The 22,375-nt window shown below is 41.5% G+C and overlaps 1 protein-coding gene across 1 annotated transcript in view; it reads right to left on the bottom strand.

Moving 5' to 3' along the window:
• Window positions 1-22,375, bottom strand: part of CFAP20DC (CFAP20 domain containing) — a 259,149-nt gene that overhangs the window by 222,570 nt on the left and 14,204 nt on the right. The window contains exons 3-5 of the mRNA XM_038771702.1: window positions 18,458-18,547; window positions 16,169-16,262; window positions 12,414-12,486 (exon numbers count right to left, since the gene is read on the bottom strand). Of these exons, the coding sequence (XP_038627630.1) occupies window positions 12,414-12,486; window positions 16,169-16,262; window positions 18,458-18,547 (257 nt within the window). The remainder of the gene's footprint in view (window positions 1-12,413; window positions 12,487-16,168; window positions 16,263-18,457; window positions 18,548-22,375) is intronic.

The following is a 22,375-nucleotide window of genomic DNA, read 5'->3' as shown; positions in this document are numbered from 1 at the left end:
TAGCCCAGTAGGTGGACTTTGGGTAGGATAATGCTTTAGCTCAATGTCTTCTACCTCATGCCACCAAATAACAGTTGATGTTTTTACTGAAGTTTCCTTAAAGCAGATAGGACAGCTAATTTAAACAGTTGTTTGCACATTCAATATTTATGACAGGAATCTTGCATAACTGGCTGGAAGCACTGAGTTAGGAGGCTTAACTCGGCTGCTGCTGGGCGTGATGGATGGCCTTGAAGAATTTCAAGTTTGTTGATCAGATCAATCAGAACAGAATGAAAAAAAAAATCAGATCAGGCTTAAACTATATTCCTAATATTTTCATCTGTATGCAAAAATTTGGCAGGAAGAAATGTACCATAAAACAATTTGAAGCTATTTTAAAAAGCTCACTAAACACTTTTATATAAAATAGAAAAAACAGAAGGTACCTGGTAACATACTTCAGCTTTTTAGCTGGATGTTCTCTTTAGTTCCATCTCTGTGGCCAAAACAATTTTATGAAATCTAAAATAAAAGTGTTATCAGCCAGATGCTATATTTTGATTACAAAAATGGAATGGATTGAGTTAATAGCACTGCATTTTCATGGCTTTTTTTAGCTTGTTGCTTCATATAAAAGCCTGTTAAGTAAAATTTTCTGCAATCGAGCAAAACAATAACGTGGAAATGTGGCACTGTAGATGAAACTGAAATAACAGCACTCTTTCGACTTACTAAGGTGTGGTCATAAAATTTGGGCTTAAGTGTTGATGATTAAAAGCAAGGCTAAAGTTTCAAATCAGAGCCACTCAATTGACAGCATCACAGACTTTTCTTTAATGCCCTGGGTGGTTTGCACACTCAATTTGTCTATTTCTTAAAACTAAAACTTATTTGATCAATGTTAACATTTCTAATGCTTCACCCAGATGAACACTTCGATTCGACTTGAGTCTACTTAAAATTAGGTTAGTCAATCAGTGATATTTGAGTGCTTACTCTTTGCAGAGCAATCTTTGTACTTCTAAGAAAACAACCTCTAAAATAGAGACCGACTAGTGAGGCTGCATTCATGGAGGTGTCTATGAGAGAGAATCTCTCAAAGTAACGGGAAGGAATGTCAACCCCTCCAGTCCCCAACTCTACAAGCCACACCAGAGAGAAGAGATGCTAACCCCCCACCCCAATTGCTTTACAAGCCATTCACTTTGGGGGCCCCCCCAAACTCGGAGCTGCTGGGTCCCCACCCAATAGAGGAATCTGCATTGGTCACTGTGTTCCATATTAGCTTCTTAAACATCCTAGCCGCCCTATGTCCTCTTCCTCTGATTGCCTTGCCCCAGCCCCTCGTGCCCAGCACCCACACTCATTCCCCCTCCCCACATGCCAACTTCCCTCAGCTCATCCCATCTAACCCCTTCCCTCCCCCACCTCACCTCTGTAATCCTTTTCCAGTACTGCCCCTCATCCACCTCCCCACACAGCAGGCCCCAGTCAGCTCACTCCCATCCAACACCTTCCTACCCCTCACACCACACCACCCCTTCCCCACTAGTTTTAGCCATGTGCAGCCTGTGGTGCCCCAAGCTCCTGTCACTCCCCTCCTCAAAAATCTCCAGTGGTTGCCTGTCAACCTATGAATCAAGCAGAAACTCCTCACTCTTGGCTTCAAGGCTCTCCATCACCTCGCCCCCTCCTACCTCACCTCCCTTCTCCCCTTCTACAGTCCAGCCCACACGCTCCGCTCCTCTGCCGCTAACCTCCTCACTGTGCCTCGTTCTCGCTTGTTCTGCCATCGACCCCTGGCCTGGAATGCCCTCCCTCCACACATCTGCCAAACTAGCTCTCTTCCTCCCTTCAAAGCCCTGAGAGCCCACCTCCTCCAGGAGGCCTTCCCAGACTGAGACCCCTTTTTCCTCTCCCCATCCCCATCCCCCCAACCCTACCTCCTTCCCCTCCCCACAGCACTTGTATATATTTGTACAGATTTATTACGCTATTTATTTTACTTGTACATATTTACTACTCTATTTTGTTAATGATATGCATATAGTTATAATTCTGTTTATTCTGACGGTTTTGACACCTGTCTACATGTTTTGTTGTCTGTCTCCCCCTTCTAGACTGTGAGCCCGTTGTTGGGTAGGGACCGTCTCTATATGTTGCCGACTTGTACTTCCCAAGCACTTAGTACAGTGCTCTGCACAGAGTAAGCACTCAATAAATACGATTGAATGGGAAACCTTCCCTTCATTCTTGACCTGTTCCTGGCCCCAGTCATTGCTCCTTCTTGCCAGTGCTTAGAACAGTGCTTTGCACATAGTAAGCGCTTAACAAATGCCATTATTGTTATTATTATTATTCCTGAAACCTGGCTCTCCCCAGATAACACAGGTTCCTGCTGGTCTCACCACAGTGTCTCATCTTCTCCCACCCACTCAAAACTCACTGGGAAAGGGAGAGAAGTTGGCTTCCTTCTTGCTCCTCAATGCTGCTTTTACACCATCCCACCTTTCCTATCCTTCTTTCCCTTACTTTGAAGCCCATATCATCCATCTCTACCACCCACTCCAGTTACTAGTTATGGTCATCTTCCACCCACCTCAGGCCCTTCTTCCAACTTTCTGAACCACTTTGATCTTTTTCTAACATTCCTGCTTTTTCTCCATCCCTACATCGATTCCTGAAAACTGCAATAACCACGTGGATTTCCCCAATGTTGCCCACCCACCTCTGCTTCAAACAGATGATGCTTACCATCAGCTGTAAGGCACTCAATCATATCTCCCCCTTACCTCTCTAATCTCCTACTACAACCCAATCTACACACTTAACTCCTCTAAATGCAGCCAACTCTCTATACCTCTATTTCATCTATCTCACCACCAACCCCTTGCTCACGTCCTCCCTATGGCCAGAAACTCCCTCTCCCTTCACAACAGACAGTACACTACTCTCCCTACCTTCAAAACCCTCCTAAAATCACATCTTCTCCAACAGTCCTTCCCTAAGTCCTCATTTCCCCTAATAGCACTTCCCTCTGCATCACCTAGGCACTTGGTTGTGTTCCCTTTTAGCACTTTGATATATATTCTAATACTCTTATTTCCCTTATCTGTAATTTATTTTAATGTCTGTCGCCCTCTGTAAACTGTAAGCTATTTTGGGACAGAAACTATGTCTATCAATTTTATTGTATTGTACTTACCCAACCACTTAGTACATACAGTACTCTGCATGCAGTAACCGCTCAATAAATACCACTGATTGATAGACTGTAATCCAAGATTTTAGCTGGTGATGGGAGAACCCATAACACTTCATCTGGTTCGACATCTCGCAGTGATGTACCTGGACTGTAGAAATTCAACGACATCCTCACTGGGCAATTCCTCTGAATGAGGAGCAGTTATAACTCATCGACATCCACGTCACCCATTTCTAAATAAAATTACCTTCTTTGGTTACCTGCCCAAGGGTCTCAACCCCTTGAAAGTCTGACACAAACCATGGGCAGGGCTTCCTCCAAGATCCATTCACTGTTGATTTCCATTGAAATCACTGTTGATCTCAGCCCAGGATGGAAGAGGCAGGGAGGGATTTACTTACCTGCAGTGCTTAACAGAGCCAGTCAGGCATATGCAAAGGGTGAGGCATCAAACAATATGGGTTGATTGTATACTGTGGTAAGCCAGTACCTCTACATATAAAGAGAGAATTCCACTGCTTTTTGTTGGCGAGAATTTGCAATGAGATTAATAGACAACTTAAATGTGAATTTTACATAATTGTCATCTTAAATATAGTTTATTTTATTAGGTTTCCCCAGTATGAAGTAGACATAAAAAGCATGATCACTAATGAGTTCCAATAAAAAAGGCAAATGATTTTGATATCACTGTTGTCTCCAGGGCGTTTTTCTGAAGCATGTAAATCAAAGACTTTCTCCAAAAGCCAAAATTATTTAGTAAGATTAGTAGAAAAATTTACCCACTTACAAAAAGAGTTTTTATCAGCCTGCCTTTCACCAAGGGGTGCCATAAATGGAAAATGAATGTAGCATTCTTTAAAAGTGATAATCACATCATAATCCAGGCTGAACAAGTGAGCAGGAAGCCATTTGCTAAGTATTAGTCCCGCCCTTTAAAGTGTACAAAACTCAACTGAGTTAACAGAAACAAGGGGAGATCATAGTATTATTGTGTGAGAAATAATGGTGTACTATGTTCTGTACAACTCAAAGAGATAAGTGTTTAATATAATTGTGTGATATAATTCACTGATTCAAGGCCCCCAACCCCCAACAAGGAATACCAGCTGGCACCCTTTCTTCCCCAGCTGCTCATAGAAGATTGCCAAAAATTTAAATTTCGGAGCAGTTAGCAAGGCTGTCCTGGAAGATCTCGATTACCATAAAAATGATCAATAAATGTATAGGAAAGATGCAGTCTCTAAAGAATTTTATCAAATCAATACTGAATCAATCACTCGGTGTTTTTTATTGAGCACTTACTAGAGAAGCAGCATGGCCTAGTGGAAAGAGTGCGGACTTGTGAGTCAGAGGACGTGGGCTCTAATCCCAGCTATGCCACTTGTCTGCTGTGTGACCTTGGGCAAGTCACTTCATATCTGTGTCTCACTTACCTCATCTGGAAAATGGGGATTAAGATTGTGAGCCCCATGTGGGACAACCTGATTATCCTGCATCAACTCCAGCTCTTAGAACAGTGCTTGGCACATAGTAAGCACTTAAATACCATCATCATCATCATTATTATAATTATTATTATTATTATATGCAGAGCACCATACTGAGCACTTGGGAAAGTACAGTTCAACAGAATTGGTAGAGGTGATCCCTGACCAAAAGGAGCTTACAGTCTACAAAGGGAAACAGATATTAAAACAGATTTATGGGTAGGGGAAATAGTAGAGTATAAGAATATTGACACGTATTTTGGGGCTGGGGTGATTATCAAAGTGCTTAAGCCAGTCAAGTGCATAGTTAATGCAGAGGGGAGGGCAGATAGGGGAAAATGATGGCCTCTTCCATGTCCTCTGCTGATTGCTGGAGGGGGATGGGGTGGTATACAAGAGATAGGGCAGGGATTAAAGAAAGAACATTAAGGGAGCATTGCTGGCCTCAAGCCAAAGCTCAAAACTAAACGTGCAGCACTGAGAGAGGTCTGGAGCAGACCGGAAAGGATTCTCCAAGCCAGAATGACTAGGAATGGAGGCTCTGAGGGGCCAGAAGGGATGAGAACATAAATATTGAGCTCTGGAATGGTAAGAAAGGGAGCAGCAGGGATGCCCTCGGGGGTTTGGGAGACTGACAATAAGGAGAAGAAAACGTGCTGAACAGATAAAGTAAGCAGGGGTGCAGGCAGATATATTGGAGTCTATACTTCCCTCTGCAGCCTGGATCATTTTCCTAAAAAGCACGTTCAGTCCATATCTCCCCCTTCATATCAGAGAGACCACCACTCTTCCCCAAATTCAAAGCCCACTTCATTCATTCATATTTATTGAGCATTTACTGTGTGCACAGCACTGTACTAAGCACTTAAAATCACAATCCCTCCAAGAGGCCTTCCCCAACTAAGCCCTCATTTCCCCTACTCCCTCTCCTTTCTGCATCACCTATGCAATTGGATCTGTATCCTTTAGGTACTTGATATTCACCCCACCCTCAGCACAACACTTATGTACATATCCTTATACTCTGCCATTTCCCCTATCTGTATTTCAATGCCTGTCTCCTCCTCTAGACTGTAAAATCCTTGTGTGCTACAAACATGTCTACCAACTCTGTTGTAATGTACTCTCCCATGTGCTTAATACAGGGGACTGCACACCACAGTAAGCACTCAATATCATTAACTAATTGGTTGATATAGATCATGTCCCACATGGGGCTCACAGTCTAAAATGGTATTTAATCCCCATTTAGGAGATGAGGAAATTGAGTTAGAGAAGTTAAGTGACTTGTTCAAGGTCACACAGCAGGAAAGTGGCAGAGTGGGATCAGAACCCAGATCTCCTGACTCCAAGTCCTGTGCTCTTTCCACTAGGCAACATTGCTTCTCTTAACACTTGAGGAGCTTGGCCTAGCAGTGGAAAGGGGACAGACCTGCGAGTCAGAGTACCTAGCTTCTAATCCTAGCTCTGCCACTTGCCTGCTATGTGACCTTGGGCAAATCACTTTTCTGTACTTAAATTTCCTCACTAAAATGGGGATTAAATCTTACTACCTTCTACTTAGACTATTAGCCTCACAAGGTACAAGGACTCTGTCCATCCAGGCTAATTAGCTTGTATCTATCCCAGCAGTTAGTACAGTGCTTGGCACATAGTAAGTGCTTAAATACCATGAGTATTGTCGAGGAAGCCCCTATAGAACAGTGCAGAGTCCGGGAAAGATCCCAGTGACCTATACGTTGTATCGGCCAATCACTGAGCTGATAACTCAATCATCTCTCTGTAGGACAGTGAGCCTCTCCCCTCAAAACTCTGGTTCTGGAGAAAGGTCCAGGACTGTCCATCTACTAAAGTTGAGAAACAAGGTGAGAAAGACTGATGTTTGGGCAGTGTGGAGAAGGTGTCTTTAAAGCAGTGTGACCTAGTGGAAAGAGCACAGGCCTGGGAGTAAGAGAACCTGGGTTCTAATCCCAGCTCTTCAATGTGTCTGCTGGGTGGCCTTGGGCAAGTCACTTAACTTCTCTATGCCTCAGTTACCTCATCTGTAAAATGAGGACTAAATCCTACTCCCTTCGACATAGACCGTGAGCCCCATGTAAGACAGGGATTGTGTTTGGATACACTTACATCTACCTCAGCATCTAGAACAGGCTTGACACAGTAAATGCTTAATACCATTATTATTATTACTATTATTTAAAAGCTCAAAGGGAATCAACACGGTGAAAAGACCAGGGATTCACCAACACCACCTACAATATGTGAAGAGCCAAGGTGCTAATGCCTGCATTTGTTATGACAAAGGACAGTATATACATAAAAGAGGGGAAATGGTAGGGCTCTTGCTGCGGCTTCCAGGGAACATCTTCAGGTAAACCCACATCCTCTTAACCACTATGCTCATTAGGTAGCAAATAGATTTACTGAAGCCCTTCTGTGACAACTGCCTATTGAATTCAAGTGTCAGGACTACCACTGGACCAGGAGTCCTATAGCAGACTAACCAAAACAAATTAGAAGAGGTGGCCCCAAAATACAACAGAGCTAGAGGCAACAAACTGATTTATAGATCTAAACATTTGAAGAGGACACAATTCATTTTCCAAGAAGTTTAAGAGCCTTTAAAATATTTTGAATTCATGAACTGGGAACATATATTCTGGATTGCAGATATTCTTTACATTGTGAATTTCAAAAGTGGTGTTTGGTCTGGAACATTTCTGAAACTTATTAACTAGACAAAATAAAGGGCATAGTGAAGAAAAACTCAATTACAGCTGGAATTTCTACAAACCATGTGATACTTTCTATAGATGAATGCACTGAAGACATTGTATTTGTTAGACTCCCAAGTACCAAAGATTGGAATGGAGATAGAGAGGATTTGTGAAGTGCTGTAGGTTATAAATTATCCTCATTTGCCCCTATTTCAAGGAAAAGAGTTCCAGTGTGATCCAAAATGGTCATTATTTTGCTATAAACTCAGAAGGACAAACTCAATCTTCCAGCAGAGCTTGGGTATCTACAGGGGCTGACCTGTGGGTTGGAACCACCCCTATCCAACTGCCCAACACAATAGGAGTTAAGTCTCATCCTCCTCAGGCTCAGAGAATGAGTCAAAGTGCCAGAATATGCATCTGATGCACATGGCACAAAGCATGCCTTCTCCCCAAACTCCCATATCCAAGGTGAGAGCCTTGAGGACCAGGGCAACCACCATCTTCCTGCTCAACGCCATGGGAGATCAATCCTACAACACCCCTGGTGGCCAGGGACCGTGCTTGAATTAATATCTGTGGATTCTATTCAGCTCTTAATATAGTACTGCATATATGGTAAATGGTTAAAAACATTTTTATGACTGGTTTGGCAGGGCAATTGATGCAGTTATCTATTGATATAATAATAATAATGATGGCATTTGTTAAGTGCTTACTATGTGCAAAGCACTGTTCTAAACGCTCTGGGGAATGCAAGGTGATCAGGTTGTCCCATGTGGGGCTCACAGTTTTAATCCCCGTTTTACAGATGAGGTAACAGGCTCAGAGAAGTTAAGTGACTTGCCCAAGATCACACAGCAGACACGTGGGGGAACTGGGATTAGAACCCATGACCTCTGACTCCCAAGCCCGTGCTCTTTCCACCAAGCCACGCTGATGAGGGCAGCATATTTTTAAAGAAGCTTTAAATTACTAATAAATTCTCAGTAAAATAGCTACCAACAATACAAAACAGAACACCACAGAAAGCTGCATGGTCTTGTGGAAAGAGCACAGGCCTGGGAGTCAGAGGACCTAGGGTTCGAATCTTAGCTCCACCACTTGTGTGACCTTAGTCAAGTTACTTAACTTCTCTGTGCCTTGGTTTCCTGATCTGTAAAACAGGGATTAAACCTTACACCCTAATATTTAGAAAAGCCTCACATGGGACTGGGACTGCATCCCGGTATTTACCACAGTGCTTAGTTACAGTGATTGGCACAAAATAAGAACTTTACCAAGCACCATTGGGGGAGAAAAAAGATAAGAAACTGGAGAATAGAACCCTATGAATTTCATGCAGACATGTTAGTGGGCAGAGGCAACAGTTTAACATTAGACCCTCTCCACACACAACCTCAATTTCTCCCTCACCCGTCATCTCTTCCTATAGGCTCTGGCCTTTCCTTACTCTCACCCATACTCTCCCCTCTCCTGAGCCATTCCCTCCCTTGCCCAGACAATCTTTCCCTCAGACAGCTGGCCAGCAATAGGAGAGGCCATCCTTCACCTGCCTCAACCAGCAATCTCAGATTCACAGGGCCATCTGTGCTGCTGCTCTCTGTAGTTTCTAACACTGTACAGCTGCATGCAGTTCCACAGGAAGCCCAGAGAGCAGGCCCCAGTAGTAGGAACCAAAATCACATCTTCAACCTGGAGTGAGAGTGGGTGCAGGGAGAGAGTGGTCTCAGCTCTCGTGCTTTTTCAAAGATATGTAATGAAATGTACTGATTATACAAGGTCATTTAATTAGATATAATTGAAATAGAGACTTAATATAATTATATACTTAAGAAAAAAAAAGACATTGAAATTATCCAATTATCACGCTGATGTGAAGCAGCGTGGCTCAGTGGAAAGAGCATGGGCTTTGGAGTCAGAGGTCATGGGTTCAAGTCCCAGCTCCACCACTTGTCAGCTGTGTAATTTTGGGCAAGTCACTTAACTTCTCCATGCCTCAGTTACCTCATCTGTAAAATGGCGATTAAAACTGTGAGCCCCCCATGGGACAACCTGATCACCTTGTAACCTCCCCAGCACTTAGAACAGTGCTTTGCACATAGTAAGCACTTAAATACCATTATTATTATTATTATCCAGGATAGGTAAAGTGTTAGTGAATTTACATATGATTAGATGTGTGTGTATACATATATCCTTTTCTGAATATGATGCTGAGAGCCTATTCATGTGTGAGACTGCAGCTGGCTGAAAAGAACAGTAACAACAATTATGATAGCTGTTAAACATTTACTATGTGCCAGGCACTGTATTTTGCACTGGGGTAAATACAAAATATTCAGGTCCAACTCATTCCTGTCCCACATGGAGCTCATGGTCTAAGGAAAAGACACTCCCTTTTGCTTTATTTGCATGTAAAGATAGAGCCCTGGGTTGCTAATGCTTTTATGCCATAAAAGATCTGTATCTGTTTATGATCTATCCTCTCAATATCCCAATCTAGCCATTTTTTAAAAAAACACATTTGTTAAGCACTTCCTATGTGCCAGGCACTGTACTAAGTGCTGGGGTAGATACAAGATAATCATGATGGACCCTGACCCACATGAAGCTCACAGTCTTAATGCCCATTTTACAGATGAGGTTAACAGGCATAGAAAAGTGAAGTGCCTTGTCCAAGGTCACAATGCAGACAAGTGGTGGACCCAGGATTAGACCCAGGTCCTTCTGCTTTCCAGGCTCATACTCTTATCAACTAAGCCACACTGCTTCTCTTATACTTAAACCTATTATATAATGTGGAATGTATGCCCTCCTGCCTCGTCAATTATACTTCAAGCTATTCAAGGGAGCGGGCTATACATAAATGTACTTCTGCTGTACACTTGGTGGTCAGCCCAACATTCATTTCAGTGAAAGCAAAATACTCTTACCGAACCTCTTTGGTGTCTCCACCTGGAGATCTGGTACCCCTGCCCCTTCCTCAATGCTTAAGCTCTCCCGCTGTGTCCCCCAACCCCTCCTTAAATCCTCTCCCAGTTAGTACTTTTAAAATCATTTCTCAATTTTCCACACTTCCCATGCACTCCCTTATTCCTCAATACACTCTACCCATTCCCAAGATTCCCCTACATCTCACTGCTCTCCCCTTTCTCCCCTTGAGGATATCTTTTAACTGGATTCGTGTGGAACGTGGACTGTGTTCATTCTGATTAGCTTGTATCTGCCCCAGTGCTTAGTACAGTGCCTGGCACACAGTAAACACTTAAATACCATAATTACTATTATTATGTGCTAAAGACATAGAACATAGGTGCAGATCTGACATTGCAGCGTGTGGTATCTGGACATGCTTGCATTATTGGGCAAATGTTTGATATTTTTAAGGGTACTTGGTTTACTTACCAGTTTACTTGGCTTTATACGTTGCTACCCACTATATCACAGCAGTTTATAATTAGTGAATATTTTTGGCTAATCAGGGTTATGGTATCATGTGTTATGCTAAAATTCTGATTACTATTTCACCTTTAATATAGAAATCCTCTAAGGAAATATTGTAAATATAAAAATCTTTCAATGTAATTCATCACCATATTACTTGAAATATCCTCTACCTTCCAGCCTTTACAAACATAACCAGTGCAAAGAGGACAGACCTTTACAAACAAAAGTATACATACATGTGTGTATATATAAATCCACTGGGAAAAGTTTTAAACAGTGTGGCAGACTGAAATTAGGTTTTTCTTTTCTTGCACCATTTTTCATGGTAAGTGCTTACTTTGTCCCAGGCACTGTACTAAGCACTGGGGTAGATACAAGCAGCATGGCACAGTGGACAGGGCACAGGATTGGGAGTTAGAAGGTCATGGGTTCTAATGCCAGCTCCACCACTTGTCTCCTTTGTGACCTTGGGCAAGGCACTTCAGTTCTCTGGGTCTCAGTTTCCTCATCTGGAAAATGGGGACTAAGACTGTGAGCCCCACATGGGACAGGGACTGTGTCCAACCCAATTTGCTTGTATCCACCCCGGCGCTTAGTAAAGTGCCTGGCACATAGTAAGTGCTTAACAAATATCATAATTACTATTGTTTATTACAAGCTAGTCAGGTTGGACACAGTCCATGTTCCACATGAGGCTCACAGTCAATCACCATTTTACAGATGAGATAACAGGCACAGAGAAGTTAAGTGACTTGCCCAAAGTCACACAGCAGAGCCAGGATTAGAACCTAGTTCCTTCTGACTCCCAGGCCCACGCTCTATCCACTAGGTCATGCTGCTTCTCATTCATTTATTGAAAGGGAATCTTAAAGCAACCACAATTCCAATTACTTTTGCTCTTTTTAAAATCTTTACCATAGCCTCAGCCAATGATTTACTCTATTTACCCCAAACCCTGAACCCCCACCCCCACAAAAATATTCCCCTTAACAATTGAGACTAGAAAATGAACAATTACTCCACTTTGGCTTGCAGCATAATCTTATTACATCACTGAATCTGTGAAGTTCACCCTCAAACTCCACTAAACAATTCAAGAAGCAAAACAGTAGGCATCTGTTTTAAAAAGTAACTATCAGAAATATAATATTCTAAGACCAATACATCGATTTTCTAGGCATTATGTAAAGCGGAGCCTTTCAATATTTCAATCCAAATAGATTTCTATTTTCTCATGTAGTCAGAGATAAAACACTTAATATACAGCACTTGGCTTTGGATTAGCAGAAACCTCAATCTTGCCTGGTATTATCCAGCTGTTTATTGTCACAACTATAAGTCTTTTAGGTTTGATAAACAGGTGGAATTTGCTTTCTATCCCCAGGGTAATGCCAAATATATTGGCATCTGAGGAATACGATTAAATTAGCTTAATTACTTCATGTTGACTTTAGTCACTGCTCTTTAATGTAAAAACTGCCACTTGAAGTTAATGGGTGTTGGTAACTATTTAAATCGATCAAGTGTCTACTATGTATAAAACATTCAAGGAAGTTCTGTATATCTTACAGCAATTCAGTAGAGAAGTCTTTTCCCAGGGGTACATAAATCTGGAGTACTAGAAATCGCTGGATCAGTCCAACTGAAATAAAAGGGGGGAAAATGTATATATTCAATAGTGTCATATAAATCTACATATAACCAACCACCTGAAATAACATACAGTCACCTGCCACAAAATATCTGAATCATTTAACTTTTCAGGGATTTAAGGAGCTGCAACAGAATTTCCTATCATGTCTTGAGAAAGCACATACAAAATTGAAGAAATCACTCTAGACAACAAAAATGTTACCTTTCAAAATTCCCTTTTGAGATTCTGGTGAAATTTTTATGAAAATAAAAAGATTTAATTTTTTATTTACAGTTTTTATTAGGCTACAAGAGAATGCACTCAGCATGGTATTCCACAGATGCACATAAAACTAAACTATAGATTCGCATCAAAGTTATCATAAAAGCATGGGGAAATTATTTTTTATCTGACAGCTTTAACTTTATTAAACCTAATAAAAAACAATCAATCAAGAAAATGGTTCAAATTATGACAATTGTACAAGTGAAGACATGATGAGCCATATCTAGTTCAGATGGTTAAAACTGTCCAAATGTAGATGAATGTGGAACACATTTTCATTTACAATATGTCACTTCCAGTGAATTTAAATTTGGTCAAATTAAATATAGAATTTTCATTTATAATGCAATAAGCTTTCAAATCTAAATTATTACTACCTCAACTTCACCTGGATCAAACATCCTGAATAAAAGCAGTGCCAGTGTACCTATGTCGGATTATAACCTATTGATAGTTCACAGGAGCTTGAAAAAGGACAATATTTACAAAGTGTTTGTTATGCTGCTTGAAAACCATTTTACTCTTTTCAAGGTTTTAATAGTATGGTAAGGGCATTATTTGGTTGGAGGACTTTAAAGAAAGCAAATGAGGTATTGCAAGAAGGATAGGACTACAGACCTTCCCATCTTCAATGTCCTCCTAAAATTCCAGGAAGCCATGGTGGCAAAATTCAGATTATTCGGGCTAAAGTATCACAGCTCTTACCTTCAGAAAACTTTAGCCTCTGATTCTAAGTTTCGGTGTCTGCTTTTGCTGGGCCTTGTATATATGTGTGTGTGAAGAAGGAGACTGGTAGTGGGGATTTGTTCATAGCAGAACACTCTCGGGCTAGCCCCAATCCTGGCCTTTGCCTAACCTTGCCCTGCCCCATACTGTGGTTTTCAAAAGCTGAGTCAGTATAGAAATGAGTTTCAACCAAATTAGAAAGCATCTCAAAACAACTTGTGATTGGTCCTGCCTGCACCTGTGTAGATGGCTCCAAGGGATGCTGAATCCAGCCACTCAGGGAACCACTCAGTACATGCAGAACTATAGCTCACATACAGTGCCACCCACAGAAGTGAGGTAAAAACTTACTTCAGGCACAGCAGCACTGCAGTTGACATGATACAGCCCCTTTCTACCCAATCAAGAAGGTTGTGAGGAACTGAGGGCCCATCTCAACCAACTTGGGGTTGGCTTTGGCTTGAAACGGATTCCACCTGAACCAACTCAGATTTAGAGAAGCAGCACAGCTCAGTCGAAAGAACCTGGGCTTTGGAGTCAGAGGTCATGGGTTCAAATCCCAGCTCCGCCAATTGCCAGCTGTGTGACTTTGGGCAAGTCACAACGTCTCTGGGCCTAAGTTCCCTCATCTGTAAAATGGGGGTGAAGACTGTGAGCCTCACATGGGACAATCTGATTACCTTGTATTCTCCCCAGCACTTAGAACAGTACTTTGCACATAGTAAGCACTTAAATGCCATTATTATTATTATTATTATTATTTAGCTTTGTCTTAAAGAGAAGCAGCGTGGCCTAGTGGATATAACATGGGCCTGCAAGTCTGAGGTTCATGGGTTCTAATAATCCCGGCTCCACCACGTGTCTGCTGTGTGACCTTGGGTAAATCACTTTACTTCTCTGAACCTCAGTTACCTCATCCATAAAATGGGGATTAAGCCCCACTTGAGACACAGACTGTGTCTGACCTTATTAGCTTGTGTCTACTCCAGTGCTTAGAACAGTGCCTGGCACAAAGTAACCATGCAACAAATACCTTAAAAAAAAAAAAAAAAACTGGTTCCACCTGGCCTTCCAGTGTGATCACTAACAAGGCTCATCCCATGGAAGTCTACATGCACTGTGTACTGTTTGAGTGTGTGTAAGAGATTTGCCACACCACAACCACCAAGCTGGCAGGCTGGGTACCAGCTGAGATTTCTTGGAAAGGGAATGAAGAAGGAAAGCACAGGTTTGGCTCTGTCAGTAGTGGTTCCTGCCAAGTTTGGTATGACGACTCCAAAACCCAGTCATGGAAATAGCCCCTTAGGAGGACGTGCCTGGGGAATTTTTGCTCTAGCCAGTTCCCGTTAGTTCCAGCATAACCCTCCTTCACTTTTCTGGATTCAAGCATAGAAATGGTTGGTGAATTCAGGAAAAGAGGTGGATGAAGATTTCGACTGAGGCTGGCAAGGTCACCCACTGTATGAGAGGACAAGAGCTATGGGAAGGGATACAGAGAGGGAGAGGGAAAGGTCCCAGCTTCTGCTCAAGTCATGTCCCTTAATGGAGTAAGGCTGAGAGATTGTAAGGGATAGAGTGGCCTACTAAAACTAACAATAATTGTGGTATTTAGCTTTGATCTGTTATAAAAGCGCTGGGGGTGGGCCAAATATTAAATACCCACACAGATCCAAGTGCATAGATGACATAGAAGAGAGAGCAGAGGAAAAGAGGTCTTAGTTGGAGAAAGCCTCTTAGAGGAGATGTGACTTTTAAAAGGCTCTGAAGGTGGGGAGAGTGGTAACTTAGTGTGTATAGAGAGGGTGGAAGCTCAAGGCCAGAAGGAGGATGTGGGAAAGGGGTCAGCAGCAAGATAGTCAAAATTGGGGCACAATGAGCAAACTGGTGCTACAGGAGCAAAGTGTGCAGGCTGGGCTATAGTACGAAATCAGCCAGGTATTAGAATGGGAAAATCTAACTGCTTTTTTGAAAGTATATAAATTCATGTACATAGAGCTGTGTTAGTCAAAAAATGTTATAAACTAGAATACACTTCAAAATATGAATTAGGCTTGATTTTTTCATTAAAAATTATTTTTTCTTATTGGGCCTAGTAAATATCAGCCGATTTTGCTCCCTTGGATCACCATTAACTTAGCTGGGCTATGAAAATATGGATGGAAAACATTTCTTGGACACCTGGGTTGGTCCACTAGATTGATCTTTTATGCATGTAGAACTGAACATAAGTAAATTACTATGAGAATATAAAGACTTTACCAAAATTAAAATGAGACTATAAACAGTAGGTGGAGTAGTTTAAGACATATCAGAAGAAGAAAAAAAAACACACATCATGGAGGTGAAGTGTTGTAAGCAACTAATACTCTCTATAATACTTTTCACTCCTTTAATTTTGTGTGAGTATGGATAAAATAAATGCAACCTCATTCCAATAAAAATAGAAAAGATGGCATATTCACATAAACAGGCTGTCCTGGTACTAGGTACTCCAGCAACTGACATTTTGTTGTTGGTATTTTTTGGTTTTACTATTTTTTTTTACATTTTAAAGATTGGTTTAGTAACTGCCAAGCGGTATAACAATATGGCACTGCCTGTAGTAAGAAGCACCTTACCAAAGTCAATACAATAATCAAGTGATACAATCCATTATTTAATACCCTACTGCAGTACTTACGGACTTGCTTACTCTCCTTTGGTAACTGCATTTTGATGGTTTGGCTGCTGCCTTCAAGGGCAAAGACAAAGCTTTTAGCATCTTTATCGAATTCCTACAAAATATAAAACAAGAGTGGAAAATGCAAGATGTCTTGGCCATGGAAAACATAAGAAACAGAAAACAAGTGTCATCAATAGAAGGGTAAATTTTAATTGTGGAGTATTTGCAAAATTTGACAAAGTCTACTGCGAGTGACACTTCGTAATTTACTGACATGGTAAAGTTGCAACTTTATATAGTGGTCCTGTGGGTTCAAAGACGACACTTCTAATAGTGAGATTTTTTTTATCAGTGTGTGCAGGTGTGGTTGACTCAAACAGTGCATGACAATCTCTCTCCCTGCCCCTTCACCCACTCAAGACTGCCACCTGCTACACTACTGTAATTGCTAACCACAGTATCTGGCACCATTTTTTGCATCTACTTTAGAGTTACAAACTTCTTGAAGCCTCAATTCTAAGAATCACCCATAAGGGCAGGAACTAAGTCCTCCACTTGAATTATATGTCCTCAAGTACCCAGTACAGCACTCTGCACACAATAGGCACTCAAGGAATACTACTGATGATGGTCTCCTGTTTACCAACTGTCTGCAGTTATCCCACAAAAATCAAGATTTTGTTTCACTGGTGTGTATTGGGGGAAGGTGGCTGACAGAGAAAAGGGAGAAAGTTAAGGAAATACTTTGAAACCAAGGGTCAGGAATTTCTGCTTAATGCTGAGAGGAATACAGGCCCATTAGAGGTTTCCAACGTGTGGAGATGTACATGTTGAATGGCATTAAAAAAAAAAAAAAAGATCCAGGCAGGAGAGTGAGCTATGGACTGGAGAAGGGAGAGGCTTAAAACAAGACTTAAACAGCAGCATGGACTAGTGGATAAAGCCGGGGCCTGGAAGTCAGAAGGACCTGGGTTCTAATCCCAACTCTGCCACTTGTCTGCTGTGTGACCCTGGGCAAGTCATTTCACTTATCTGTGCCTCAGGTACCTCATCTGTAAAATGGGGATTAAGACAGTGACCCCACGTGGGACAGGGGCTGTGTCCAACCTGATTAATCTGTATCTACCCCAGAGCTTAGCATGGTAACTGACAGTAAGAATTTAAATACCATTAAAAAAACCCCCAAAAACAAGGAGGTGAAGGAGGTGGATACTGTAGTATAGTTGGGATATGAAATTCTCCTGGACTAGGGAGGAGTTTGGTTGGCGAGGAAGGGGTGGATCAAGGAAGTATTATGGAGGAATAAACAGCAGGATTTAGTGACAAAGCATAATTACAAGAAAACATGGAGTCAATGATGATACCAGGGTTTGGGGCCAGGGAGGATGGTGGTGTTGGCAACTATGGTGAAAGTTGGGAGGACAAGTGATTGTGGATGGAGGAGATCAGTTCATTTCTAGACACTGAGCTAAAGTTAGAGACATCGATGTGAAAATGAGAGTGAGGCTAGTGAGATTTGGGGGTCATCATTCATTCATTCAATCGTATTTATTGAGCACTTACAGTGTGCAGAGCACTGGACTAAGCGCTTGGGAAGTACAAGTCAGCAACATACAGAGATGGTCCCTACCCAACAATGGGCTCACAGTCTAGAAGGGGGAGACAAACAACAACAAAAAACCCCACGTAGACAGGTGTCAAAATCATCAGAACAAATAAAATTATAGCTATAACAAATCATCTGCATGAAGAGATGGTAGCTGAAGCTCTGGGAGTATACTAACTCCTTCAGCTTTTAAAAAAAAAATAAAAATAAACAAATCACAGGATCCACAAACACTCTTTGGAAATTTTGACGCTGCCTGTACATTTTATGCCCCCACAAAGATCACATTGGCTTGGGGCTATTACATGTCCTAAATCACACTGTGATTCTGGGAGTACATGGTTAATAATGTTCTCCAGTAGCTGGTTCATTGGGTGCTTTCTAATTATGTGTTTTATTATATTGTTATTCAGAAATGTGGCTCAAGCCCAACTTTGATCTAAGTACAGCAAAACTATTGTGATCTTTGTTTCACTAAAATAATTCAAATTACAGCACTACAGTTGTGACTAATCCATCTTGCAAGCAAGCATAAATTGCTATTTTAAGAGGTCATTTATTCTACTAGAGTGGCAGAGCCACAAGTAACAAGCTTTGCACAGTCAGGTCATACTCCTTATTACCTTTTAATTTTAAGCTTCATGCACAGTTTTCCAAGGCTTACACTGCAAATCTTTAAACTCCCTCTCACATTCACTTACTTTCCAAATTACAGAAGGATTGCCAAACATCTTCCATTTTGTCCCAGGATTTTTTCCTTGAGCACTGAAAATTTCTACAAATGGGCCTCCCTACAAATCAAATACAAGGTTGCATTAGGAGTGGGCTTATATAATGGGCTAACAGTTACCTTGGACTAAATTATTTTGACCACAGTTCTCCACCAAATGTTTAATTTACTCAGTATACAATAGGTAAGCATAATCACTATAATTCACTTTTTTCAAAACTACTAGTCTCAGTGGTGAAAACCTTGGACTTGTGAATAATGTGCTGCCAAACAAAATTTGAAAATTCCATACCTTCACTTTCTTCTCCAATTGCAAATTATCTACGTAAACATAAATACTGTTCTTCCACTATATTACCCAGTCCCAATCCTTCCTCTCCATCTAAACAGACATCATCGTGATCCAGGCAGTTGTCATATCCTCCCCACTCAGCTCTGTGAGTTTGAATCATTATGGGCAGGGAACATGTCTGCTAATTATGTTGTATTGTAGTCTGCTAAATGCTTAGTACAGTGCACATAAGTGCTCAGTAAATACCACTGATTGATACCCCAGCATTACTGCTGGATCAGCTTCCTCACTGGTCATCCTGCCTCCAAGCTATACTTAATAATAATAATAATAATAACAGTAACAATGGCATTTATTAAGCACTATGTGCAAAGCACTGTTCTAAGCACTGGAGAGGTTACAAGGTGATCAGGTTTTCCCTCGTGGGGCTCACAGTCTTCATCCCCATTTTACAGATGAGGTAACAGGCACAGAGAAGTTAAGTGACTTGCCCAGAGTTGCACAGCTGACAATTGGCAGAGTCGGGATTTGAACCCATGACCTCTGACTCCAAAGCCCAGGCTCTTTCCACTGAGCCACACTGCTTCTCTACTTCTGTTGCCCATCCTTCCACACACCCTCCCCCTGCCCAGACATTTATGTAACTATATTTATGCTTCATTACTTCCTCCTACATGTAATCTATTTTAATGTCTGCCCCTCTCTCTGCTTTATTGTAAACTCCTTGAAGGCAGGGATTATACTATATTACTCTCCCAAGTGCTTAGTACAGTGCCGTATTTGATTACATTCCAAAATGTGGTGGTTCCCACCAATGCCAATTGTAACATACTTCCCCTTTTATCATATTACATACTCAATGTTTTGGCTCACACTGCTCATTGTATTAAAAAATTCATTTTCAAAGCTTTTTGTTTTCAAATTTTCTTTTTAATTGCCATATTACCAAACTTTTGGACTTGGTGTGTCACCACATAGTCTGCAGTCACAGCCCTTCCCAAATTGGAAATCATTAGAAGTGAAACATCTGCAAGAGTTGAGGATCCACAAAACATTTCCATGGACAAAGGAAAAATTAATCCCAGTCTTGCTCAACCTTCACATCATATTAGACTTCTTCTAGACTGTGAGCCCACTGTTGGGTAGGGACCGTCTCTGTATGTTGCCAACTTGTACTTCCCAAGAGCTTAGTACAGTGCTCTGCACACAGTAAGTGCTCAATAAATATGATTGATTGATATTACAAGAGAGTCATATTCATTTATGCTTTGGGCACAAACAATCCTTTCCTGGGCATACTAAAATTTAAGCACTTAGGAAACAAATTTACAAATCATATTGAGGTCTGGTATCCTCTACATAGCATGTGAAATTGCTTTCCTGTATTCAGAAAACATTTCAAGCTCACTCCAAGATGCAAAAACAAAGAAGACTTCAAAGAGCTTATACATATGCTCCACTGTTTTCCATTCAATTCTGAAGAAAGCAGAGTACAAAAATACAGCAGTTTATGCTTCCAAGAAAGCAAACTAAGCTTTAATTTCCATATTGAAACATATCATGTTTTGATGTCTTTTTTAGTTATGTGTATTTCTTACTGGACTTAACTACTCTCAACTTTTTTAATATTTGGTAATTTAGACCCACCTAAACAGAGCCTATCACAGGCATTCAATTCATTCTCCATTGTAAACCTGAAAGCAAGAAAGGGGAAATGCTGATGCTAAAAACATTAAACCAAAGACTGTCTGCAACCTTCAATTATAGTTTATGAGAATTAGACACCTAATCATGATTGTCTTTAAGGAAAGGGCAGTACTTGAAATAGCAGATAAGTCTGTTCTGAGCAGACTGTGCAGCAGCAGAAAGTAGTTTAAATTAAATCTATTTTAATTTGCAGGTTGAGAATTTTTCACAAAACTTTTGATGCTTACTAATTGACAATTCAGGTTTTAACAGTAATATTTAACAGTTGGGCAGGGACAGAGAATATGCCACTTTTATTTTAGGTATTAAAAGGTGATAGAGAAGCAGTGCTAGAACTTTCAGGCCACAATTCTAAAGGGGCTTGATAATAATAATAATAATAATAATGGTATCTAAGTGCTATTTGCATTATATGCTGGGCACTGTACCAAGTGCTGGGATGGACACAAGCAAATCAAGGTGGATATAGGCCCTGTCCCACATGGGGCTCACAGTCTCAATCCCCATTTTACTGATAACATGCACAGAGAAGTGAAGTGACTTACCCAAGGTCACACAGCAGACAAGTAGCAGTGTTAGGATTAGAATATATGACTTTCTGACTCCCAGGCCTGTGTTCTATCCACTACGGGCTGATGAAGCAGTATGACGTAGTGCACAGACCACGGACCCGGGAGTCATAAGGTCATGGGTTCTAATCATGCTCTACCACTCGTCTGCTGTGTGACCTTGGGCAAATCGCTTCACTTCTCTGGGCCTCAGTTACCTCATCTGTAAAATGGGGATTGAGATTGTGATCCCCACATAGAACAGGGACCGTGTCCAACCTGATTTTCTTGTATCCACCCCAGCACTTAGTACAGAGCCTGGCACATTGCACTTAAATGCCATAATTATTATGATGGATGTCCTTCACACACAAAAGAAAAATCAAAATTCACTATAATTCCTTTAATAGTTTTTAAAATGCCATTGGCAGTAACACAACGCACACGACATCACTCTGAAGGCTATTCTGGAGAAACAGAGTGGCTCAGTGGAAACAGCCTGGGCTTTGGAGTCAGAGTTCATGGGTTCAAATCCCGGCTCCGCCAATTGTCAGCTGTGTGACTTTGGGCAAGTCACAACTTCTCTGTGCCTTAGGTATCTCAGCTGTAAAATGGGGATTAAGATTGTGGGCCCCCCGTGGGACAACCTGATCACCTTGTAACCTCCCCAGCGCTAGAACAGTGTTTTACACATAGTAAGCGCTTAATAAATACCATCATTATTATTATTACTCTCTGGGAAAACCATCTGGCGGTCGGGTAGTATGATCAGTATAAAGCCAGGCGTTGCAGTGCAATGGAAACAGGTGAGCGGGCTGAGAGTTGAGAAGAACATCGGAATCAGAAAGCAAGAACAGAGAGGGTGGAGAGGAAAAGCGATGCTGGACCGAGCGGAAAGAAGAGGTAGCTATATGGCTAGGCCGATCACAGCACAGTGTAGTCTAGGGGCGACAGGTCAAGGAATGAGAATTAGGAGATGATGGGGACTCTCCCCAAGAAAAGAAAAGTCCCCAGAAAACAGGTACCGCCGCCGGGCTCATTTGGCTTTTCCAAACCAATTTGGGAAAGAAGTCTGAACGCAGAGAAGGAGAAAGAAAGGGAGAATGATGTCTAAAAGCCATCGCCGTTTACCTGATACTCGTTTTTGAACATCCTTGTAGGGATCTTAGGCTTTAGGACAGTAATTTCAGCTCTTCACTGAGCATTGGGTCGCTGACGACTAGAACAAAAGAGAGATTTGGGTGGGTGTTTCGTTTATTTGAGGATTAACGCCATTCATTCGGTTCCTCCCGGGGGCTAATCCCACCCCTACCATACACAGGGCGATCATTAGGAAATCATT

The sequence above is a fragment of the Tachyglossus aculeatus genome, chromosome X1, assembly GCF_015852505.1.
Source record: "Tachyglossus aculeatus isolate mTacAcu1 chromosome X1, mTacAcu1.pri, whole genome shotgun sequence".
Lineage (NCBI taxonomy): Eukaryota > Metazoa > Chordata > Mammalia > Monotremata > Tachyglossidae > Tachyglossus > Tachyglossus aculeatus.
Note: the sequence above shows the minus strand (reverse complement) of the source record. Positions and strands in the feature narration are given on the sequence as shown.